The sequence below is a fragment of the Danio rerio genome, chromosome 7 (genome assembly GCF_052040795.2).
Source record: "Danio rerio strain M-AB ecotype USA chromosome 7, GRCz13ab, whole genome shotgun sequence".
Lineage (NCBI taxonomy): Eukaryota > Metazoa > Chordata > Actinopteri > Cypriniformes > Danionidae > Danio > Danio rerio.
In genome coordinates, this window is record NC_141027.1 from 15,559,043 (window position 1) to 15,585,438 (window position 26,396).

General features: G+C 35.7%; 1 protein-coding gene across 2 annotated transcripts in view; it reads left to right on the top strand.

Moving 5' to 3' along the window:
• The window catches only part of igf1rb (insulin-like growth factor 1b receptor), a 153,861-nt gene that overhangs the window by 119,328 nt on the left and 8,137 nt on the right, over window positions 1–26,396 (top strand). For both annotated transcript variants that reach the window (XM_087258704.1, NM_152969.1), the window contains 10 exon segments: window positions 6,247–6,527; window positions 10,949–11,082; window positions 14,571–14,736; window positions 14,821–14,920; window positions 15,132–15,202; window positions 16,154–16,383; window positions 16,848–16,955; window positions 17,579–17,738; window positions 20,293–20,422; window positions 25,138–25,272. In XM_087258704.1, the coding sequence (XP_087114830.1) occupies window positions 6,247–6,527; window positions 10,949–11,082; window positions 14,571–14,736; window positions 14,821–14,920; window positions 15,132–15,202; window positions 16,154–16,383; window positions 16,848–16,955; window positions 17,579–17,738; window positions 20,293–20,422; window positions 25,138–25,272 (1,515 nt within the window).

The window sequence follows — 26,396 nt, forward strand, 5'->3', positions numbered from 1 at the left end:
GATCACCTACAGCCAATAAAAGATTAACATTAAGATCAGCGGGAAGTTGAGGGGGAGGAGTTACTAAGGTATAAATCACATTATCAACAAGCATGGCTTTGGTTGGAGGAAAAACTAGTGTAAATTTGGCAGCAGCAACCGTGTCTGTTTGACGTGTCATCTGAGCAATACCACAACTGGATCGAAAGAGAATGTTGATAAGAAATTGTTAATGAAGTACATTTTCTACCCCACTAAAGGCTTCTTTCTCAATATGTAGTTAACCGTGCATTGTTTTCATGTCAATTCTTGTGCGAGTTTGGTTGTGAGATGTAGTTTGTGGACCAAGACAAAGTTGTTGGCAATTTTTACTATTGTAAAGTCATGCAGTGTGAAACCCCTTGTCGCCGATCCATATTGCTGTGTAAACAAAGCAGCGACGAAATGCTACCCCAGATAGTCTTGCAGTGTAAAAACATCTGTGACACGACTACTTTGAAAATCATGATGTTTGAACTCGGCATTAGGTAACCAAACTCTTATTTTAATGGATTCACTCAGAAATGGATAAAAAAAAAATTTATTAAGAGTGTGTACTCATTTATGCTGAGCACTTGTGTCTGCATGATTCGAGACTGGATTATCTTGCTCTGTCTGGTCTGATTTTTTTTTTAAATATATATTTTTTAATTTTCTGCGTGTTTGTCATTGCTTGGCTGTAGAAGAAAGCAGCAATGCCAGAACTTTGTCAGGCTGCCGAGAAGCATGTCTGTACCCGGGCCAGCACAACCTGTTTTTATTGAAAAGCGAGATATTGAGGGAAGCGCCTCGAGTTCCCTCGAAGTTCAGCATTTGGGGGAAGGAGAAGGAGAGGAAATCATATCTGTCGAGTTGCCGTTCCCCACTCAAAGTGCTTCGGCTGCCAGGAAATGCACTGTAATGCCATCTGGAATACCAATGAAATAAAGGGAAGTTCCCCTGGAGCCGGAGAGCACACAGATCAATGAGCGCCGCTCTGCAGAAAGGAGATCCAGAGAAGCTGTTTCTGAGAGATGTGGGAACTGAAGGCACTGAGAATGAGATGGAAAGTGACTGGATTAGAGAGTGGCAAATGTTCAGAATGCCTCTGTTTTGCAGTGGCAGGGATGCTGAAAACCTGTTTGAAAGTTAAAAGTGAAAGTCGTGACGTGGCAAAGTATGATGACCTGTGTTTAACCCATCCAACTGCACACACACACACAGCAGTGAACGCACACTTATCGTGAACTAGAGCTGCACAATATATAGTTTTAGCATCAATATCACAATGAATGGGATAGGATCTGTAATGTTGAATTGAGACTACTTGACAAAAGTCTTGTCGTCGATCCCAGTTGTTAGAACAATAATAATAACTCGACTACTAGTTGATTATTTGGAAAAGAGGCAGAAGGTCGATGTTTCCTGATGAATCATCTGTTGAACTGCATCCCAGTCATCACAAATACTGCACAAAACCTACTGGAACCCTCATGGACCCAAGGTTTTTATAGAAATCAGTCAAGTTTGGTAAAGGAAAAATCATGGTTTGGGGTTGCATTCAGTTTGGGGGAGTGCAAGAGATCTGCAGAGTGGATGGCAACATCAACAGCCTGTGGTATCAAGGCATTTGTGCTGCCCATTACATTACAAACCACAGGAAAGGGCAAATTCTTCAGCAGGATAGCGCTCCTTCTTGTACTTCTGCCATCACATCAAAGTTCCTGAAAGCACAGAAGGTTAATGTGCTCAAGGAATTGGCCAGCCCAGTCACCAGATGTAAACATTATTGAGCATGTCTGGGGTAAGTTGGAGGAGTCATTGAAGATGAAGCCAAAGAATCTTGATGAACTCTGGAAGAAAAAATATATAAAATAAATATTACAGGAAATACTGTGAAAAATTCCTTGCCCCATTACACTTCAACTTGTAAAATAGAACACTAGCACTAATATTTTTGACTTCAACTCTAAGTTGTGATTCCTCAAAACTTTCTGATCCCTTGCATTTGAACTGTGAGTCCAGTATGGAAGACGTTCATCTTCCAGTCTGAACAGTGTCACATGTGTCTGTCATGCGGAGGGATGTATATCTTCATATCGCGTCTCCCAGTCAAACTCAAGCCATCTGTGCTGGTCGGATGTGTGTTTCCTGCAGGCAAAGGAAGGACTTGCAGCTTGTAGGGAGTTGAGTGACAAACTGCTGCAGTGTGTGAGTGTTAGCAGGCCGAAGAATGGAGACCAGCTGTGCTTCGTGTTTGTGTGTGCGGATTCAGAGCAGTTGCCAGATCATCTGAGGACAGGATGCATGATTGCTTTGGCATGGACGAGAGTAAGTGGCTCTCATGGGGGAACAGCCATGTGGTTGTTGCCCCACACGTTCACAAATGGGGTTAAAAATCTTTTCCCTGATATTGCGAAAAGAGGCAGTGTTCATGGTTGTCGGAACCGCTGTAGATTTATCTTAAAAATTATTATTTTAAAAAATGTATTTGTTTATTGGTTTTAATGAACATGCATACAAAAACAAAAAAGGACAAAAACAAGGACACCAGTAAACACAAGTATTGTAATAAAAGCCATTCATTCATTCATTTTCTTTTCGGCTTAGTCACTTTATTAATCTGGGGTCGCCACAGCGGAATGAACCGCCAACTTATTTAGCATATGTTTTACGCAGCAGATTCCCTTCCAGCTGCAAACCATCACTGGAAAACATTATACAGGCTCAATTACATACGTACACTACGGACCATTAAACCCACCGGAGCACCCTAAAGAAACCCACATGAACACGGGGAGAACATGCTAACTCCACACACAGAAATGCCAACTGACACCAATCGAGGCTCGAACCTGTAACCTTCTTGCTGTGCGGTGATCATGCTACCCACTGTGCCACCGTGACACCCCATTAGTGATAAAAAAATAATAATAAAACACTGGTAATACAAAAAAATCGGAGTAAACAAAATTAAATGTTTTTAAAGAAAAATTGGGGATAACATTGCTGGAGTATTGGCTGACCAGAAAAGGCATTTGTAATACAAGCGATCCTAAAAAAAAAAAAATTATATATATATATATATATATATATATATATATATATATATATATATATATATATATATATATATATATATATATATTTATTTATTTATTTATTTATTTAGAAAGTTAACTTACAGGGTAACTTCATAATTTTCCCTTTTCTGCATAAAATAACTTTAATTAGACATCTGTATTAAATACACACTGATATTTTACCTATAAACACACACACACACACACACACACACAAACACACACACACACACAAACACACACACACACACACACACACACACACACACACACACACACAGTCCCGGTCAAAAGTTTGGGGTCAGTAGGATTTTTCAACGTTTTAAAATAAGCTTCTCCTGTTCACCAAAGCTGCATTTATTTCATAAAAACTACAGTACAAAATGTACGATTGTGAAATGTTATTGCAATATAAGCAGCTGTTCAAAAGCAGATTATAATTTAATTTAGCATTTATTTATTATTATTATTTATTTATTTTCCAGTGATTTTAAAGATGAATTTTCAGCTTTATTACTCCAGCTACTATTGCTCCAGTCTTCAGAGTCACATTATCCTTCAGAAATGACTCTAATAATAATAATAATTATTATTATTATTATTGTTATTATTAATGATAATATTAATAAAAGCCTGGAGTAACAATTTCATTTGAAACTACATACAATAAGAAAGCACCTAAAATTTTAATAAATATTTAACAATGTTACCTTTTTTTTTACATTTAATAAATACTGCCTTGATTAACAGAAGAAATTTCTTTTAAGAAAACATGAAAAAATAAAAACTGACCCCAAACTTTTGACTGGTAGTATATATATATATATATTTTTTATTTTTATTTTGTATAGTAATGCTTACATTTCTTCTTAATTTAAAAGAAGAATATATTAATTTATAAAGATTTTTTTCCATTAAATAACAAAAAGCTGTTGTGTGTTCAGACATACTTGTATTTATTTTTAGGCAATATAGTACCGATGTTTTACTTTCACATGACTTAAAAAAGGCAATATTTAGTAGAATAGCCCTGATAAAAAATAAAAAAATCGGTAATGATATTTGGAGGAAATAAATAAATATTAACATTTTATTCAAAAACAGTGCACTTACAAATGAAGTTATGCGCAATAAAATGAAATGATGCGGGGAAAAGGTATTGAACACATGAAAAAGGGAGGTGTAGAAAGGCAGTAAAAGCCCAGACAGCAGCTGAAATCTCTCAGTAGTTCTATAGCAACCCTCTGCCCTTCCTCACTGTGCATTAATATTAGGTGCTTCAGTCCAACATCTACATTAGCAGGATGATGAAGATGAAAACAGGGTCGACACTTCAGCAAGAAAATAATCCAAAACACAGTCAAGGAAACTTTCAAATGCTTTCAGAGAAAGAAAATCGAGTTGTAGAATGGCTCAGCCAATCACCTTACTTGAATCCATTATAGAATACAAATTACAGATCAGTAAAAATCACATAAGGATTGACAGCCTTTGCCGTGGGGCTCTACACTGAGCTTAGATACATTTTGTTAACTCTGATCATTCTTAAGATGTTTCAGCAGCTTTATTGGAGTTCACCTGTGGTAAATTATGTTGATTGGACATGATTTGGCATAAACCTGTCTATATAAGGTCCCAGGGTTGATCGCACAAACCAAGCATGACGACAAAGGAATTGTCTGTAGACCTTTGAGAGAGGATTGTCTCGAGGCACAAGGCTGGGGAAGGTTACAGAAAATTCTGCTGCTCTGAAAGTTCCAATAAGCACAGTGACCACCATCATTTGTAAGTGGAAGATGTTTGGAACCACCAGGACTCTTCCTAGAGTGCGCCGGCCATCTAAGCTGAGTGATCGGGGTAAAAGGGCCTTAGTCAGAGAGGTGATCAATAAGCCGATGGTCACTCTGACTGAGCTCCGGGGTTCTTCTGTGAAGAGCGGAGAACCTTGCAGAAGGACAACCATCTGTGCAGCAATCCACCAATCAGGCCTGTATGGTAGAGTGGCCAGACTGAAGCCCCTCCCCACTTAGAATTTGCCAAAAGGCATCTGAAGGACTCTCAGACCTGTAGAATCAAAATTCTCTGGTCAGGTGAGACTAAAACTGAACTCTTTGAAGTGATTGCCACTCGTTACGTTTGGAGAAAAGCAGGCACCGCAAATCACCAGGCTAATACCATCCCTACAATGAAGCATGGTGGAGGCAGCATCATGCTGTGGGGATGTTTTTTAGAAGCAGGAACTGGAAGACTAGTCAGGATAGAGGGAAAGATGAATGCAGCAATGTACAGAGACATCCCGAATAAAAACCTGCTTCAGAGTGCTCTTAACCTCAGACTGTGGCGACGGTTCATCTTCCAGCAGGACAATAACCCAAAGCACACAACCAAAATATCAATGGAGTGGCTTCACAACAACTCTGTGAATGTCCTTGAGTGGCCCAGCCAGAGCCCTGACCTAAATCCTATTGAACATCACTGGAGAGATCTGAAAATGGCTGTACACTGTTGCTTCCTATCTAACCTGATAGAGCCTGAGAGGTACTGCAAAGAGGAATGGGCAAAATTCCCAAAGACAGGTGTGCCAAGCTTGTGGCATCATATTCCAAAAGACGTTAGGCTGTAATTGCTGCTAAAGGTGCATCAACAAAGTGTTAAGACTGTGAATACTAATGTTTTTTGCAACAATAAATGTGCAACAATTTAAAAAAAAATCTTTTTTCACATTGTCATTATAGAGCATTGTGTGTAGAATTTTGTGGAAATAAGTTCTGATTTCTGATTTCAACTGTACATTTCAGTAGTTTCTCCTTGCGTCATTTGATTGTTATTACACATGACTCATTTTTCTGATTTTTCGTTTTGTTTTTGTTTTTATGTTTGTAATGTATTATTTTTATTTACCAAAATCTGGTTCAATTCCATGTCAACAGCTCCTTTTGAAATATTGTTCTCAGGGAAAAAATATGCCATGCTTAATACTTATTTTTTGTCACTTTAATTTTATGCTCAAAAATAAATTTCTGTTAACTAAAATCAGTTGTACTCCTATTTTGATTCATTCATTCAACTTTTTAATAAATGAGAATTCTTGTTGCCAGATTGAGCTTTTGTCAAGGCTGAAGTTGTGCAATATTTCCCTAATAGATCTCAATCTCTCTGGTTTCAGACCTCCAGACAGGCGACGGAGGGATTTGTTTGGTGTGGCCAACGTAACCTCTATTCACACTCTCCTAGCGGGACACTGGAACCTGACCGAGGGAAACTTCTCAGATGACGAGCCGCCTAGACGAGAATTTTCCTTTCTGGAGAGGAAGGTGAAAGAGCGACACATTGAAATCACTGGCCTGCAGCCTTTTACCGTTTACCGCATTGACCTGCACGCGTGCAATGAAGAGGTTCGACACTGCAGTGCCGCTGCATTCGTCTTCTCTCGCACCAAAGCAGCAGGTAAGAGCGGGACAACAAAACTTAAATAAGACTATAAAGAGGATAATTTTTAATTACAACAAATGAAAACATTTGACATTCTATTAAAAATAAATGGTCATGAAATTTGAAAACAATTGAATTAATACTAACATTTCACTCAAATCAACAGCTAAAATTTTCCACGGGAAATTTTGAAGTTGTTTTATTGCACTGGGATTTACTTTACAATTAACACTATTTAAAAAGTATAATCACTACGCTATTATTTTGTTATATACTTTGTTGAAAAACTAAAATTGAAAATCTGAGGCTTAATTTCAAATTAAAAGCCAAAAATGCTTTATAACAATTATTATTTTAATAGATAGGATAGGATTATTTATTTGTCCCTAAGGAAATTTGTCTTGGACGCAAGGGCTGCCACACACAAAATACACAGTAAATACATAACCAAATACAAAAAAACAGCAACACCATCATTTTGCCTCAAAGTTATATCTAAAGTTCAGGAGGTCCAGCTGCTCAGGATATAGCCTGGTCCAGGATTATGGAAACCTCAGGAATATTAAAAAAAGACTTACAAAAGCGCCGTTCAAATTATAATGTCTCTAGGAAAGTGTTACCGGCTACGGTTGCCCTAAATAGTGCAAAATTACAATCCTTTAGAGGATTTAGATTTCAACAGCATTTGTGTTTTATTTGTATGCTAATGCAAAGAGATGTGTCTTTAATCTCGTTTAAACTGACAGAGTTTGTCTGCCTCCCGAACTGTGCTAGGAAGGCTGTTCCAGAGTTAAGGTGCCAGATAGGGCTGGGCGATTTAGCCCAAAAAAAAAAAAAAATCTAGGTTTTTTATAAAGTTTGACCGATTCACAATTTCGATTTTTTTTAATTGTGTTACTAGTCTTCAAAAAGACATTACAACAACATGACTGAAGTAACATTCTCTTTAAAAGTAACTGGAAAACCCATCTAGTTAAGGAACATTGTATTTTTAATGGCCATGTCATACAAAAATCAGTCAAGGTGTAAATAAATGTAAAACAAATTTACGAGTTAAATAGCGTTGCTGAAGATTTGAATAAGAAATACTTGTGTAAATATTGCACTTGCAGGAATACAGAGGGATTTTTGCTAGTTTTGCTGAGCCTAGGAAAGATTGGCTGTCAGCTCGGCTTTGACTTTGTCTTCTTCTGATTGAATGACAGGTTGTAAAGCTGCTGCCTTTTTCTTAAAAAGATACAGTGAAAGAAAAAGGACTGAACATGGAAACTGTAAAGCCTAATTTAACCCAATGTGTGAAGTTGTGGACGTGTAGCAGGAGCAAATACAAGCACCAGATGTGTGTCTAATATGAAATAATATATTTAATCTATTTTTCTTTTTCCCCCTTTTAAATACCGATCATTTGATGCGCTTTGCTCCACTCTCTGCATTAAGCTGCCTGATCTGTCTGGTTTTCAACTAGGTCCGCTAAATGACATCATGGGGCGGGTACTTTCATTTTCACTGCTACAGTCCCTCACCTCTACTCGTGTTCAAACCAAAAGATCGGCGCGGTTTTTCACATGGCAGGCTTTTACGTCCTTCATACATGTTGAGATCGAGTTTATCGACTTGATGAGGGAATGTCTTGACAATCCACACAGACGTGCAACAAGTAAAATCCTACATGACTTAACGATTTAACAGGCAGTCAAGCAGGTCGCACACCAGAAGCGCCGCAACACGGCGCGGACATGAAAGTTTAAACTATCACACACCAAACGCGCACATTCACATGATATTTAACATGAAACTAATCAGATGGCGCTCTGTGGGCCGGCTGAAATATGAACTGCTTCGTGAATCGTGGCTGGGCGGCGCCGGTGTGTGTATAGAAACCTGTTTAGAATTCTAAAATCCATGGCTTGGTGCTGTGCGGTGCGTCGCCGAGATGCGCTTCTGGTGTGCTTCCTGCTTCATACAGAGAGTGAACCCAAGAGCATTGGTGCCATTATAATGTATTAAATATATATATTTTTAAAAATCGCGATTCTCGATTTCATTCAAAATTAAATCGTCTTAAAACGTAAATTTGAATTAATCAAAAAAATTGGAAAAACCGCCCAGCCCTAGTGCCAGATATAAGAAAGATCTACCGCCTATAGTTGATTTAGATATTCTGGTAATAATCAATTGTCCAGAATCAATTGAGCGTAGTGGACGTGATAGGCTATAATACACTAGGAGCTTCCTCAAATACTGGGGAGCTAAGCCGTTTAGGGCTTTGTACATAGTCAATAAAATTTTATACGATATTTAATAGGGAGCCAATGCAATTATGAAAGAACTGGAGTAATATGATCATATTTCTTTGTTCTAGAAAGAACTTTAGCAGCTGCATTTTGAACCAGCTAAAGTTTGTTAATTAGGTCAGCAGGGCAACCGCCTAGTAACGCATTACAATCGAGAGGTCATGAAAGCATGAATAAGCTTTTCCGCATTAGACATTGAATAGCATATGTCAAAGTTTGGCAACACTTAAAAATCAATCGTGCTTTTAACTCAAATAACACCCATTACTTCTGTCATGACCATGGATTTAGTATGGTAATGAATATGTATATGGAAATGTTGATGTATTTGGTCTTGGCAGTATATATCTGCTACGCTGCTGCTGCTTTTATTATTATGGCAGAGCAAATACCGATACCTGCTACTGCCAGTATATGCACAGACATGCCATCTGAGAATATAACACGCTGCTGCAAACATAATATATAGGTAACCCCTGTAGCAGATCTAAACACAGGTGGAGCTGGGGTGGAGGAAGGTCTCTAAAATAGCACCGCAGCTTAACAGCATAAAATGACACGGATCATTTAAAGTGATGAGGAGCAAGCTCATTGGCTGCCGAGGTGACAGAAACCAATTTTAGGAGTAGATTAGGTGACCTATAAGCCTGTGTGTGCGTAGTTTCATGGCAGAAATTTCAGTTATACCATATACAGTTGTTTTGTGCACAGGTCAACATCAAACTTCCCAACAAATGAAGTCATTTTATTGCTAATAACATTTTATTGATTAACTGAGTTAAGCGGCATCATTTTACTATTGCTGTAATGTCAGCACATTAGTGCTATTGTAAGCAGGAGGATCAAGTATACTGCATACAAATGCATTATTTAAGTGGCACAGTTCGTGTTCATGCATAGATAAGTATGTGTACATGAGTGGAATATCCACAGAGCCGAAAATCCAGGTATTTTTAACTTTGACCAATGTTTTGTGCTCAAAAGCTAGTTGATGGTGCGCTCCCACTTCTCTTGTGCTGTGGACGGTGCAGCAACAAACTAATCCTGCACAGCAAAATTAATTGAGATGAATGTGTTTCATAGCACAGCGATTTCCACGTCCAGTGTAAAAGCCACTTCACTCAATGCAGTGACTACTAGGGTTGCACAATATATTGTTTCAGCATCAAAATCGCAATGTGCAGATCTGCAATGTCAAATTGGGATTATAATAAACCATAAAACACAGTTTAGAACACATGACTTATGGAGTCGTTTTTAACTATAATCTGATAGTCTGAAAGATTTCAAGGACCCCTGACTGTACAATTTCAAAACGGCAAAGACAACAAGTTTATACCATTTGGAGACAGGAAATTATAAGGTTTAACAAAGATTAATTGTGTTCATTTATACAATGAAGACTATGCAGTGTTATTATTGAACTTGTGTAATACTGTTAAGATGCCAGCAAAAACTCTTTATTTCAATTTCAATTGTTTTCATCTCTGCTTCATATTTTTTATTAATTTTGTGTATTTTATGCAAATGCGCTCCCCTACAAAATCATCCCATCATGTTAAATCATGAATTGATAGTCATCTTGTGAAACTTTGCTTATATCACAACATATTACAGAAAAAAAACGAAATTTCGCAATGTCAGTTTTTTCCTATATCGTGCAGTCCTAGTAACTACATTTGGGCGCATCATAGTCTTTATTTCCGGCTCATGTTTTTTGGTCGTTTTTCTCTTTTGGACAAATGCCAGAAATTTTTGCCATCTCTACATACAGTGAGTGACAGTTCAAAATGACCACCACCTCCACGTGTTACACCGCCATGAGACAAAGGGATTACATAAATGTGTACAATTTGCGACAATTATACCAGGGTGCACAAAGAGACGGAATGCAAATGGACAGAAATGTACAGTTGCCTTAAATACCCTGCTACTTGTATAAGAAGATAAAATAGTGTAACAAAGCAATAAAAATCCTTCATAAATCATTAAAGACATGTTAACAAGATTTATTATCATTTACAATTTGTTAAATATGATGAGGATTCATTTTGGAAATCAAAACAAAAGAAATAAAAGACAACTAAAATCAGTGTACCTTTTCTCGAATAAAATCTTTTCTGTTTCTTCGATTTCTTGTAGAAAAAGCTGATGACATCCCCGGCTCTGTGACCTGGGATGGTCAGGAGGATTCAGTGTTCCTGAAGTGGCCTGAACCAGATAAACCCAACGGCCTAATCATGCTCTATGAGATCCAGTATCGACTTGGAACAGAGGTAACTGCTGTATATGTTAAGCACCAAAAAGCTTTTCAGGTTTTGATGTTATTGACTCAAATAAGTTAAATACTATAACATTTAAATGCTTTATATGGATTCTGTCAAATATAAAATAGTTTTTTATACTTTATTATGTTTTATGTTTTGTTTTTTTCTTACAGAAATTATGCATTTAATGACAGTTTTTTTATAAATATGATTTACATTTACATTTAGTCATTTAGCAGACGCTTTTATCCAAAGCGACTTAGAAATGAGGACAAGGAAGCAATTTACACAACTCTAAGAACAACAATGAATAAGTACTGTAGGCAAGTTTCAGGTGTGTAAAGTCTAAGAAGCAAAGCATTAGTAATGTATTTTTTTTTTTTTTTTTTGAGTAGAGTTACTGGTATATCCAGAGAGGCAATTGCAGATTAGGAAGAAAATTGGAGATTAAATAGTTGAGTTTTTAGTCGTTTCTTAAAGACAGCAAGTGACTCTGCAGTTCTGATGCAGATTTCTGGGCAGATATGCATAGTTTTCAACACAATACCCATTTTACCAATATCCTCCCGACTACCAGGAAAATAAATATTTCCCCAGTTGCTTGAAAGGCAATGATCATTCTGGAAACATTTTTGGAGAAAAAAAAGATTTTATTTTAAACATATCATGAATCCACTACAGTGGACATCCGAATGCAGTACATAAGTAATGGATCCACTATAAGATACTTAAATCAACTTTGAAATTTATGACTGAAACTACAACGTTATTGTTAGTGTAGTGTATGCATCTTGGAAATTTACCATTTTTGGAACTATTTTATGCCATATTTCTGATTATATTTTAAAAAGCAATTCCCCTTCTTTGAAACAAAGAAATAACTTGCATTTAGTACATCTAAATTCAAGAAAATGTCTTTCCTAGAAGCTGTAAATAAGTCTTGTTCTGAAGACATGCATTGGTGATTGGCTTTAAAAAAAAAAATAAAGATACATGCACATTCTAAAATTCTCTCTGTCTCTGACAGTGATTCTCTTCTTGCTGATTTGATTAAAATTGAGAACAAAGTGGTGACAATAACCACAGCAAACCTGTCAACATTGGGATGCGGGAATAAGGGACCCCCTAAAAAAAAAAAATCCCCAAATGTCTAAATATATTCAGTTGGAGCTCTTTTATTGTAAATAAACAGTTGAAACGGTCAGTAATGTTTTATTTTTATTTTTTATAATTATTATTTTAAAAAGACAGAATTAATAGTATATTACATTGGAAAAAATATATTAATTGCAAATAAATTAGCAAACAGTTTAGCCTTTTCAAATTAATATTAAGAAAAATTAAGAAATTGATATTATGATATTATTATTATTATTATAGGATACTTTTTTGAATACCCTTTAATCATGGTAAAACATGTTACATTGTTAAATTTTTAAAAAATGTTCTTCAGATATTCAAATTAAATATTTTTAATATAAATAAAAAACAAATCAACATTTAAAGACAATTATATTTATGAAAATTATTAGTCACTTATTTTTGAGTTGAAGCCATAATGATTCGAAAAATTAAGTTAGTTTTTAAATATTTCCCAAGTGCTGTTTAACAGTTTGGGGTTTTTATTTGGGCCAATCTAAAAGAAAGATAATAGAAAATACTGTGAAAAAAATTGTTGCTCAGTTTACTTCAGAAATGTTTAAAAATAATCATTTTAATTTCATAGGATGGCTAATAGTTTTTGCCTTCTTCAACTGTATTCAATAATAATTCATAGAACATTTGTCAGTTGCTGATGTTTTTTTTAAATAAATCCAAACTGCAAGGACATTCAGCGAGTTGTTGTGAAGCCACTCCATTGATATTTTGGCGGTGTGATTTAGTTCACTGTCCTGCTGGAAAATGAACCGTTGCCATAGTCAAGAGCACTCTGAAGCAGGTTTTCATTCAGGATGTCTCTGTACATTGCTGCATTCATCTTTCCCTCTATCCTGACTAGTCTTCCAGTTCCTGCTGCTAAAAAACATCCCCACAGCATGATGCTGCCTCAACCATGCTTCATTGTAGGGATGATATTAGCCTGGTGATGAGCGGTGCCTGGTGTTCTCAAAACGTAATGCCTGGCATTCACTCTAAAGAGTTCAATTTAATTTAAGTCTCATCAGACCAGAGAAATTTGTTTCTTATGGTCTGAGAGTCCTTCAGATGCCTTTTGGCAAGTTCCAGGTAGAAAGTGGCTTCTGTCCTGGTTGTCCTTCTGTGTATAGTGCTCCTCTCTCCACTGGAAAGCATGCTTGTCCCCTCTCCCGTCTCCCCCGACGGCCCGCACTCACATCACAATCATCACAGTAAGCGCTCACGCTCAGCACAGTGGAGATTCCCTAGTTATATCGTTTCAGTCGTTTGTTATGCAGTGACATGCAGTCAAATATTTCACCAAACAGTCCTTAGGGATGCGGTGACACGCAGTCAGATATTTCGCCAAACAAATCCGCCACTTTTGGCGCTCATAAACAATCACAAAGTCCTCGTGCTGCAGGAATGAGGAGGTCTGCTGAAGGCGCGCAGCTGTCGTGCAGTGAAGAGTTTGCGTCTTTAATAAACTACGGCAGTTTGCCTTCATTGAACAGTAAGATTGATTAATAAATCCATATGAAACAGTCCCTTAAAAGTCAGGTCTCGCTTTCAGTTTTGGGCTTTGGTTCGTTTTGCACTCACACTACAAGCGTACCGCGCCAAAGCCCAAGTGAATCGCGCTTAGGCCCATCTCTTCCAACCGGGCCAGTGCCGGCCAAGTGAACCGTGCCCAATTCAGCGCACTCACACTTCTCAAACGATCCGGGAAATGGGCCAGGGCACAGTTCGGATAGCATAGTGTGAGTATGCCCTTAGATGGCTGACCAGCTCTAGGAAGAGTCCTGGTGGTTCCAAACATCTTCCACTTACGGATGATTGAGGTCACTGTGCTCATTGGAGCTTTTAGAGCAACAGATTTTTTTCTGTAACCTTCCAAGCCTTGTGCCTTGATACAATCCTGTCTTGGAGGTCTACAGACAATTCCTTTGTCTTCATGCTTGGTCTGTGCTTTGACATGCACTGTCAACCCTGGGACCTTATATAGACAGGTGTATGCCTTTTCAAATCATATCTGATCAACTGAATTTACCACGGGTAAACTCCAATGAAGCTGCTGAAACTTCTCAAAAATGATCAGTGAAAACAGAATGTATTTGTGCGCAATTTAGAGCTTCACGGCAATTTACATGCGATTTTTCAGGTTTTTTATTGTGAATAAATTTGCAACAATTTCAGAAAATAATTTTTCACATTGTCATTATGGGTTCTTGTGTAGAATTTTGAGTTAATAAATGAATTTAATCAATTTTGGAATAAAGCTGTAACATTAAAAATGTGGAAAAAGTGAAGCGCTATGAATACTTTCCGGATGCGCTGTATGTTGACCAGCTTGTTTTTCTGTTGATGCTTTTTTTCTTCAGCCTGAGAAGCACGAGTGTGTTTCCCGTCAACATTACAGGAAGCACAAAGGAGTGAAACTCTCAAACTTGGGACCAGGGAACTATTCTGTCCGTGTTCGGGCCACGTCTCTCGCTGGAAACGGATCCTGGACAGAGCCCATAGCTTTCTCCGTGCATCAGCTGGAACGTAGGTTTACCGCCACCTTCAAAACATTGCAATTTGTCATCACGTTATTGAGTTATTCACACTTGTCTGTTTTGCATTTTCAAGAATCCAGTTATGATCCTGTAATTTTTATCGCCATCCTCCCGGCCTTACTGTTAATCGCTGGTCTGGTAGTATTTGGGTACACCTGGATGAACAAGAACCGGTACCAGTTTTAACACTTCTACACTCTCCATATTCTTGTAATTATTTTTTTACAGCATTGTCCCCTCTGGACAAAGCGAATCTATCAGAGACGCTCCAGACGCTGCAATATTAAACGGCAAAGCAATTATCTTGAAATGTTTCCAGCTTGTTCTCTATTAAACGTTTTACTGCTGTTTTTTTCGTAAACAAGTGTTGTTTGGAATCCACAGAAACAATGACAGGCTTGGAAATGGAGTACTTTACGCCTCCGTTAACCCAGAGTACTTCAGTGCAGCAGAGAGTGAGTATGCTGAATCTTATTTTACACATTTTTAGACATTGATTGTAAATTTCACACATAGCTAGAAGCAAGTATGTAACGTGGGCATGTACAGTATTGAAGTAGAATAAATTGGATTTTATTTGCTTTTATTTACTCAAGTAATCTAAGTGTTTTCATAAAGAAACTAACATTCAAAGTTTGGGATCTGTAATATTTGTCTTTTTATTTTTAAAGAATAAGCCTGTATTATATAAAACTGTTCCTCAAGGAATATTATTTGTACCACCGTTTACCTTTCTTTCGTGAGTGTATGAGACAACAGATAATTCTATAAAACATCTTTTTTTTTATTTCTATAGTATTGTCTATAGAATCTCATTCAAATAACATTAATTTTCATGCAAAAGAATTCGTAAATGACCTTTGCATCAAGTGTCAAGTTACATTTAGGATTCATTTCTGTTATTTAGAATAATAATTGTATAATAACAATATAACTGTTATTTTATAATGAATATTTTTGTATTTATAAACAAACAAACAAAAAATATATATACATGTATATATTCTTTTTTTTTTTTTTTTTTTTTTTTTGGTGGGGTGGGAGGCATTTGAAGTAGGTTCCTGCCCCAATAGAGCTTTATGTCTAGCAGCGCCCCTGTTACTACCTGCATATTGTTTGTAAATTAAATATTTATTAGCAATAAGTATTATTTATTATTAATAAGCAGCTAATTTGTGGTTTATTGTGCTAAAAGTCCTAGTTAATGGTTTGTTAATAGCATGAACATTTAAAAAAAGTGTGACTAAACTTAACATAAATACTATACATGAAATTGCGCAAAATTGTATTTTGTACAATGAATTATGCTGAAGAGAGATTTTGAGGTAAAATGATATGTAGGGTTTGTTGAAAGTGACTAGTATAGATATAGTGGGATAAGTATTGCTGATAATGTATGTTTGCAGTGTATGTGCCGGATGAATGGGAAGTGGAGCGGGAGAAGATCACGATGTGCCGAGAGCTTGGACAGGGGTCGTTTGGTATGGTGTATGAGGGCATCGCCAAAGGTGTCGTTAAAGATGAGCCGGAAACCAGGGTGGCCATTAAAACGGTCAACGAATCGGCCAGTTTACATGAGCGCATTGAGTTCCTTAATGAAGCCTCCGTGATGAAAGAGTTCAACTGTCACCATGTGGTGAGTTAAAGAAATCTCATCTCACTAGCTCAGTTAGCTTAGTTAGACTCTTTTTCCCTTGTAAAAGTTCGACATGCATTACTCAAAATTCGACGTGGATCTAAACCTTTCCTCAGAGTTGTCCTGAAACATTTAAACGTCTATTCTTCAATTCTTAAAAACTTTCTACTCTTTACTTCAAGTTTAAGTTTTCATCCACTACAAATGTTGACTATTATATGCAATCTCTGATATATAACATTTATAAATTAACCAATGAGCTTTCTAAATATTGCCAAAATTTGGATTGCAGTAGCCTTACAACAAGAATAAACCATTAACATTATAATGTTGACTTTTAACTGGTGTGTTTTGATTGGTTTAGGTGCATCTGCTGGGTGTGGTCTTCCTCAAGAAGCTTTAAAACTAGAATAAACCATTAACGTTGTAATGTTTAATTAACTTGTGTGTTTTGATTGGTTTAGGTGCGTCTGCTGGGCGTGGTCTCGCAGGGTCAGCCCACTCTGGTTATCATGGAGCTGATGACGAGAGGAGATCTGAAGAGTTACTTACGCTCACTTCGATCCGTTGAGGTAAAGACAGACATAAATCCGACATCTTCATTGAACAAATATCTGGCTGAGCCATTATTCTACATTCCAAAATGTTAGTGACGGCTACCTGGAAGTGTAGTGAAATTATGAGGCATGATATAATGATTTCCATTAATCAGAAATAATCTCACATCCATTCATGGCAGATTTATTTATTTGTTTTAAATTTAGCAAATTCAAATTTAAATTAAATGCAATTCTGTAACACAGATTCTAATATATTAACTCTTCAGTGCTTTAAATACACAGTATTTAATATTTACCACTAGAGGGCGTGTATTTGCAAACAAAAGCATATTTAGGTAAACTGTTGGATGTTGTAGTTGGAAATTGGGATTGTATGAACACAACATCAAAACATTTGGTGTAATGCAAGTATACAGTTAAAGTCTAATTATTAGCCCTCTTAAATAGTTTAGCCCTGATGTGCACTACCTAAATAGGCAGCTGATTTTAAGACTGCATTCTAAAACAAAATGCATTGATTTGAAACAGCAATTCTGCATGCAAACAATTTATTTTCAGCCTAGTTTTCCACTAGCATGATTCAGGGCTTCTTCGTTAAATGCTTAAGACTCGGTTTTGTTCTCTTTCTCCTCCAGAACACCTCCAGCTTGCCTTTGCCGCCATTAAAGAAGATGATTCAGATGGCTGGAGAGATCGCGGATGGCATGGCATACCTCAACGCCAATAAGTTTGTTCACAGAGACTTAGCAGCAAGGAACTGCATGGTGGCTGAAGATTTTATTGTCAAAATCGGTGGTATGTGATGAAATTAATGCTATACTAGTGCTGCATACAAAAATAGTTTGTATTTACATAATACAGTGGGGAAAATTAAATATTGAACGTATTTTAATATTGAAATATTTTTATATTGAAATACAAAAATATAAAGGAGCCGTTGACGTAAAATTGAAACAGATTTTGGTAAAAAGGCAATCAATGCAAACACAAAAAAAATGTCCAGATTTTCTTTTGTTTTATTTTTATGTGTAATAACAATGAAATGACATAAGGAGAAAGAGCTGACCTACTCAAGCGGATTTATTACTTTATATAAAAGGCTTTTTTGGTGATGGCAGCTTAAAGGCGCTTCTTATATGGTGAATGAAGTCACATACATTGCTCAGGTGTGAGTTTTTTTAGACTTGTCTGGTTCTTGATGGTTCTGTGGAATCCTGATGGCTCTGTGGGTCTTTTCTTTCAAATCTGATCTTTAATTTGTATTTTATATCAGATTCAAGTCAGGTACCTGGATGGGCTAATCTACAGCTTGATTTTCTTTCTGTGAAAGCATTTGAAAGTTTCCTCGGATGTGTTTTGGATCCTTCTCTTTGCTGAAATGTCCACTCTGCTTTCATCTTCATCATCCTGCTAATGTAGATGTTGGACTGAAGCAGCTAATATTAATTTACTGTGAGGAAGGGCAGAGGGTTGCTGAAGAACTACTGAGAGATTTCAGCTGCTGTCTGGGCTTTCACTGTCCTTTTTACAGCTCCCTCTCTTCATGTGTTCAGTACTTTTTCCTTGCGTCATTTCATTTTATTATGCATAACTCCATTTGTAAACTAATTAGATTTGTTTTATTTGCATATATCGATTTCTTTGATGGTTACCAACATCCAATGAAAATATCAAGTCAACAGCACCTTTGGTGACGTGTTGAATACATACTTTCCACGCTCTGTGTGTGTGTGTGTGTGTGTGCGTGCGTGCGTGCGTGCGTGCGTGCGTGTGTGTGTGTGTGCGCGCGTGTGCGGGTGCATGCGCGGGTGCGTGCGTGCGTGCGTGCGTGCGTGTGTGTGGGTGTGTGTGGGTGTGTGTGGGTGTGTGTGTGTGCGCGCGAGTGGGTGTATACTGTATATATTTATTTTATATATTTATTTATTTTATCACACACATTGATGTATTCACTTTTAAAATATTAACATCTTAATATTTATATGTAATTTAGTTAATTTTGATATGAATAATGTCTTAATTTTCTGTAGATATACACTCATATAAAGCTGAAGTCAGAATTATTAGCCCCCCTGAATTATTCGCCCCCGTTTATTTTTTTTCCCAATTTCTATTTAATGGAGAGCAGATTTCTTCACCAAATTTCTAAACGTAACAGTTTTAATAACTCATTTCTAATATCTGACTTATTTTATCTTTGCCATGATGACAGTAAATAATATTTGACTAGATATTTTTCAAGACACTTCTATACACCTTAAAGTGTCATTTAAAGGCTTAACTAGGTTAATTAGGTTAACTAGGCAGGTTAGGGTAAGTTATTGTATAACAATGGTTTGTTCTGTAGACTATCGAAAAATGTATAGCTTAATGGGGCTAATAATTTTTATCCTAAAAAGTTTTTTTTTTTAATTTAAAAAATACTTTTATTAAAACCGAAATAAAACGAATAAGACTTTTTCCAGAAAAAAAAATATTATCAGACAGAAAATTTCCTTGCTCTGTTAAACCTCATTTGGGAAATATTTAAATAAATAAATTAATAAATAAAAGGGGGGCTAATAATTCTGACTTCAACTATATATGTATGTGTGTTTTTTTATATACATGATAAATATACACAGCACACACAAACCTATGTAAATGCACATGTTTAATTTGTGTGCCAGTCGAGATTAATTGTTCAACAGCGTTAGATAATATGGGGAAATTGTATTTCAGTTGCCCAATTTTTATTTTATTTATATGATTTTGTGTTGTTAGTGATGTGCTTATGTATTGACCAAATACAAACTCTGTAAGGCTGTAATATAGGCTAATTAATATTAATCTTGAGTAATTTTATTACAATTTTAAGTCTAATTACAAGAATAAAAATGCAAATACCTATAAAAAATGCCTAATTTTATTTTATTATTGGCCATCAATATATTTTCATGTTTTGTCTTTTTAATTAATTCATTGTTTAATTGAATTTATTTGTATCCAATCAATTTATTTATTATTTAATATTCATTTTCATTTGGATGTACATTGCAATGTGTAAGAAAATAAATCATACAATTTGTAGAATTTTTATCATCATGAAGTGTAACACACAAGTGGACAGAAAATCCATATCTCATATTTTATATTTCCATTAAGCAATGTTATGTTGCATGTATGCTAAAAAATATTTACTTATAGTTTGCAAAATATTTGTATTAACGTTTAGTGCTGTAATGTTTTCACATCAGATTTTCATCCCATCCTAAATAATCAGTTGCTAAAAGAAACTGCACATTTTTTGGCTAAATCTCAAGGTAAGCTATAAAACCTTAATAATTTCACCTCATTTATGCTCAACCTGTAGATTTTGGCATGACGAGAGACATTTATGAGACGGATTACTACAGAAAAGGAGGTAAAGGCCTGCTGCCTGTGCGCTGGATGTCCCCAGAGTCCCTCAAAGATGGAGTGTTCACCACCATGTCTGATGTCTGGTACGTTTTTATGTACTCTTTTAGAGAATCAGTGTGTGGGTGATGTTAAAACACATTGAGATGTACATTGCCAGTCAAAAACTAAACATCTTTAAAACTTTGTATTTTTTTTTAAAAAAAGAAGCTTATTCTGCCCACCAAGGCTGCATTTTTTTTTTTTTTTTTGAGGAAAAATATTTTTAATGCTTTATTTTGATGGTTGATTTTAGTATCACTAGACTGTCTGCTTTATATCTGCTGATATTGCTGATATTGCAGACATTTAGCTGACTATAAGAAACTTTTCAGGTACATGTCAACTTCAGGTACATTGTCAACTCTAACCCCAACCTAACAGTCAACTTATATTGTATTGACAATTATTTGGCATGTAGATGCAATGTAACTTAAATTCAACAAGCGGACCATCAAAATAAAGTGTATATCACTTAATTACTATATCAAATAATTATTGCTATTATATCATATTAATTGTAGTTTTCAAATTTTGTTTATCATCACAATTTAGCATCATTAGCCTTCAGTTTCACATGGTTCTTTCGAAATCATTATTTATGTGATGATCTGCTGGTCAATAAATACATTTATTAATTAATTAATTTATTCATTCAATTATTTATTTATTTATTTACTTATTTATTTATTTATTTATTATCATTATATATTATTATTATGTTGAAATTTGTTGGTTTGCTTAATGTTTTTATTTTATCCTAATATGTTTGAAGAAACTGATACAGTACCAATGAAATTATTGTCAAAATTAATCTTTTATTTACATTTATTTATCAAGCACACAATGAATGAGAGTACTAAATTATGTAATATTTCTAATGTATTAAAAGCTGTTTCATTTAAGGAAACACTCTTATTTTTAGCTTTTTTTATCAACTAATTCTAAAAATATATCACAATGTCCACAAAACTGTGATGCAAAAAAGAAGTCTACAGTATTGATAATTATTATTGTTAATGACTTATTTAAGGAGTACCATTATTAATTAGTCATAATAGAACAGCAAATCAGCATATTAGAAGCATTTCTTTAATATAATGTGACACTGAATACTGGAGTAATGATGCTAAAAAATCAGCTTTACATCACAAGAATAAATTAAATGTTTATTCTTTATATTACATTACCCCCAAGATGAAGAAAGCATGAAAGTATGGTTTTTGTATTTATGTAGGCTAGAAAATATTATTTTTTGTAATATTTTAACCTTTTAATTCTTTTTCATTTGTAAAGCTATTTGTGTATTGCTGTACATCCTGTGTGTAGTAAGCAATGTGGAAGCGAGGCGCACTACTAACGCGATCTGCGCTGCACTTTATACCTCATCTCAGCTGGTCTTTTGTGCAGTCTATTTTCCTCAAAATGTTGTGAAAAAGTCTATGTTGAGGAAAAGGACAGTCTATGTTCCTCAATATAGCAACTTGCTAGCAATGCGCCTTAACACACCTTCTTTTTTAGACCAGAACACCTGTGGGCGCACATATGAGCACAAATACATTTGCTATTTAAACCGCGTGATGCAAAACGTCAAAATGACTTTAGCACCGAGCTGAAACTAGTAAACAACAATTACTTTGCGCCTTACGCCGCATTGCGCCGGGTGTATGCTAGGGCCCTTTATCGTAATCATTTGACAAATTCGATTTTTTTAAGTAACGCAATACTTACTTTCCCTGGTAATTTGTTACTTAGAATTATGAAAATTAGTTACTTTTTGTGAGAACAGTAACTAGTAATTATAACTAATTACTCTTTTAAGGGAACGTGCCCAACACTGGTCACATTAGAACAACAAATAAGGACCTTATTAACCTTTTTAACGGTGCTTAAAAAATCAGCTTTGCGTCACATTAATAAATTAAATGTTAAACTACAAACAACTATTTTAAATCAATATATTTAATTCTGATTAAATAATTGCAATACAATAAAAAAAATAATCTCACTACAGTGCGCTGTATATCTGGCGTCAGCCCATCTATTTTTTCCCAGACATCTGCATTTGAGTGCAAAACCGCCCCGGCGACCACTTCAGTTCCTCCGCTGGCTGCACGAGAAATGAAAACCACACTCAACACACATTTTCCATTACACGCAGCATACGTTAATGCGGCAGGCAATGAGGAGAAACGTCTTTCCATATATTTCAAATGAAGCTGGCGATCAAGCCTCATCGGCCTGCATATGAGCTAGAAACATTTCCCCCTCGTATGCTTGTCTCATTTGACTAGACTTTCAAAGAAAACCTCAGGGAGTCTAGACTGCGCTTTTTTTTTTCTTCTTCCGGAAACGGCAACAGCTGCGGCTGATATGAGCAGCATTCCAGGGCCTGGAGGAATCCGTCCTCTTGTGTCGTGATAAGTGGCCGTTTGCACTCGCTTGGAGGTTCGCCCTTAAATCTTTTGTTAAGGATCAGAATCGTGCACTCATCAGGTTCAGGAAGAGGATTGAACTTAATTACACAGAGCTCTCGGGTTTCCTTCAGGTGTCTGGAGTGTCTGACCCTACAGTTCACCTTTTATGTCCGTCCAGGGTCACAGTTAGGTCTTGATGAGGTAGAATGGCTTGTAAGAATTACAAAGAAAAGGACACGGTGTGCTTTGGTGGTTATTACAAATTTAGTATAGCAGTGTTCATTTTGACAGCAAATAGTCTTTTGACTAAAATTCCATTATAGATTTAGTCATATTTTAGTCTTCTGGATCATCTTAGTTTTAGTCAACTAAATTTAATAAGGTTTTAGTCAAATAAATCTACGCTACATTTAACTGACTAAAATATATTTGGTTTAATTTAAGTAATTTACTACAAATATTGTGTACATTTGTTTATTCAAAATATTCTAACTTAAAGATAAATAAAACTCTCTTTTTAAAATGTGGAATATAACTTTTCCATCCAAGACCAAAAATTAGATATGCGTTGTTTATTTTTCTTGTAAGTAATACGTAAAATTATGTGTCGGCAAGAACAGTAGCCTACTGAAAATGCAGGATTTTGCACATTATTTTTAAACCCCTTACTTTAACGTGGTAAACTACTAGTCTTTTTAACCAGTCTGTTGAACCGTTTCAAGCCATTAAATCTTTGAAAGGTCAGTATATACCACAAGCTCTACTGTTGTAGTTGATGTTACAGTTCACAGTGCTCAATCACATTTTCATCTCTTTTTTATTAGTCAACAAACATGTCAGTATAATTTGTTATAGTTAACATCATCACATAATTTGAATTTAGTTTTTGTCTCGTTTTTATCGATAGACACTTGTTCTTCACGAAAATTATGATTGAAAAATTTTCATCAACAAAATTTATATTGTAGTATAGTTGAAAATAATAAACAATTTGCAACAAAGCAATTTCAGCGTCGTGGATATGACATTTGCAGTAAAACCTTGACACATAAATTTACAGGGAATATATGTTAACAGTATATGGTAACATCTGCTACCAAAACAACTAACCACAGTTAAAAAATCTAAAAAATATCAAGCTGTAAATGTATTTTATATTTTAATTGAGGGAAATAAACATGCATCATGTGATTTTGTGACGCCAAATTGAAGTGCATAATCATCTATAATTACAAACAGAGACAAATAGATGACCATTTTACCAATTTATGCCTGCATTTAATTATGCTTGATGGTGCATATGGTCAAGCTTGAAGCTTCACATTGACGTTATTATGATAGCAACAACAGCCAATCACATTCAGCTTGGATCGTGTCACAAAAAGCCACAGAAGTAGTTGTTGTGATCAGAAATGGATTATTTAGTGATTACAAACAACAATGATCAACTTTGACGTACCTCTATTTTCGGGTGGTGCAAGAACTGCTGTACATGTTGCATCTGCACTAATACATTTGCATATTTGCATCTGATTGGCTGACACCTGTGTTGGTGACTTGAAGAGCTAAAGTTAACTTTATTAGATTATTACTATTAGTAATAGTAGTATGGTTATTAGAATTTTTTGCAGATAAAAAACAGATAAAAACACTTTCCTCCGGGTGCTCCGGTTTCCCCCACAGTCCAAAGACATGCAGTACAGGTGAATTAGGTAGGCTACATTGTCCATAGTGTATGAGTGTGTATGGATGTTTCCCAGGAATGGGTTGCGGCTGGAAGGGCATCCGCTGCGTAAAACGTGCTGGATAAGTTGGCGGTTCATTCCACTGTGGCGACCCCAGATTAATAAAGGGATCAAGCTGAAAAGAAAATGAATGAATGAAATAAGTTGATTACAGCCTTATGTAAAGTGTTTCAGAGTTTTGCAACAGCCTGAGATTGTTTTTTTTTTTTTTTTTTTTGCTGCCTTTGAAGCTTTTTGTATCTAATTTTGTCTGCAAAAATGTAATACGAAAGAAAAAGAAAAAGCTTTGCTCGAGTCAAGTGCAACTGAAGGTATTTCTGTTATGTGCTTAATAGCTTTATCATCAACAGACCACAGTATATATTATATCATTTGTCTGAGCGGTCGACGCATTATAATGACAACTCGCTCCCATTTGTAGGTTTTATGCAGTTAGAGCACACATCACTCACGTTCTCTGGGAAAATATTGATATTTCTTGAAAAAACATCTTCAGGGAACAGTTCTTTCAGCTTCAGTGCAACTTAGAAATGAAAGTCAAATCAGTCATTTGGTGGTGTGAAACATCTTTTCAAACTTTGCATCTGCTGTGGTTTTCAGGTCTTTCGGGGTGGTTTTGTGGGAAATAGCCACCCTGGCGGAGCAGCCGTATCAGGGGATGTCCAATGAGCAGGTCCTGCGGTTCGTGATGGAGGGAGGCCTGCTGGACAAACCAGACAACTGCCCTGACATGCTGTAAGTTGTCTTTCACTCACTCACAATCTGTATTTGATGCTTTGAAATAGGCTGAAAAATAGAAAAATCTGTTATTGCCATATTTTGTTTTGCTGCGATATACAGTTAAGTCAGAATTATTAGCCCCCCTTTGATTTATTTTTTTTCTTTTTAAAATATTTTCCAAATGATGTTTAACAGAGCAAGGACATTTTCACAGTATGTCTGATAATATGTTTTCTTCTGGAGAAAGTCTTATTTGTTTTATTTTGGCTAGAATAAAAACATTTTTTTTATTTTAATAACACCATTTTAAGGACAAAACTATTAGCCACTTCAAACTATATATTTTTTCGATAGTCTGCAGAACAAACCAACATTTTACAATACATTTCCTAATTCCCCTAACCTGCCTAGTTAACCTAATTAACCTAGTTAAGCCTTTAAATGTCACTTTAAGCTGTATAGAAGTGTCTTGAAAAATATCTAGTCAAATATTATTTACTGTCATCATGGCAAAGATAAAATAAATCAGTTATTAGAGATAAGTTTTTAAAACTATTATGTTTAGAAATTTGTTGAAATTTTTGTCGCTCCGTTAAACAGAAATTGGAAAAAAAAAAAAAAAATCTGACTTCAACTGTTAGTTGTGTTATGAATATAAGTTAATCAAATGATTTGAATTGCTCTATTTGGAAAGATTTCATTTATTTAGATTTATGTTGGGATGATCAAGTATTTTTCTGTGCTGTGTTTGCATAAATTATAATAAATTATAAGCGTATATAAAATATAACAGAGCAGAGATAAAAGTTAAGTAAACAGTTCTTTATGCTTTTCTGGGGAGTCAGATGCTGAAACGCAGATAAAGAGTCAAGCGCGAGTGATTGTTAAGTCAATGCAAAGACGCGAATAGACATACTGAGGTGCGATTTGCGCAAATCAGGTGGCGTGAATGAAGGAATCCATATGAATGAAGCAGCTTGAAAATCTGAACTTCAATGTACATTCGCGCTGCGTTAACCAATCAGAAGCTTACTCTTGTACGGGCACGACTGTGATGTAGTGCCTCTTGTTGGTGTCCCAAGGGGAACTCTTGCTGACACTGGACAACAGTTCATCAAATTGGGCTGGGCTTAGTCTGA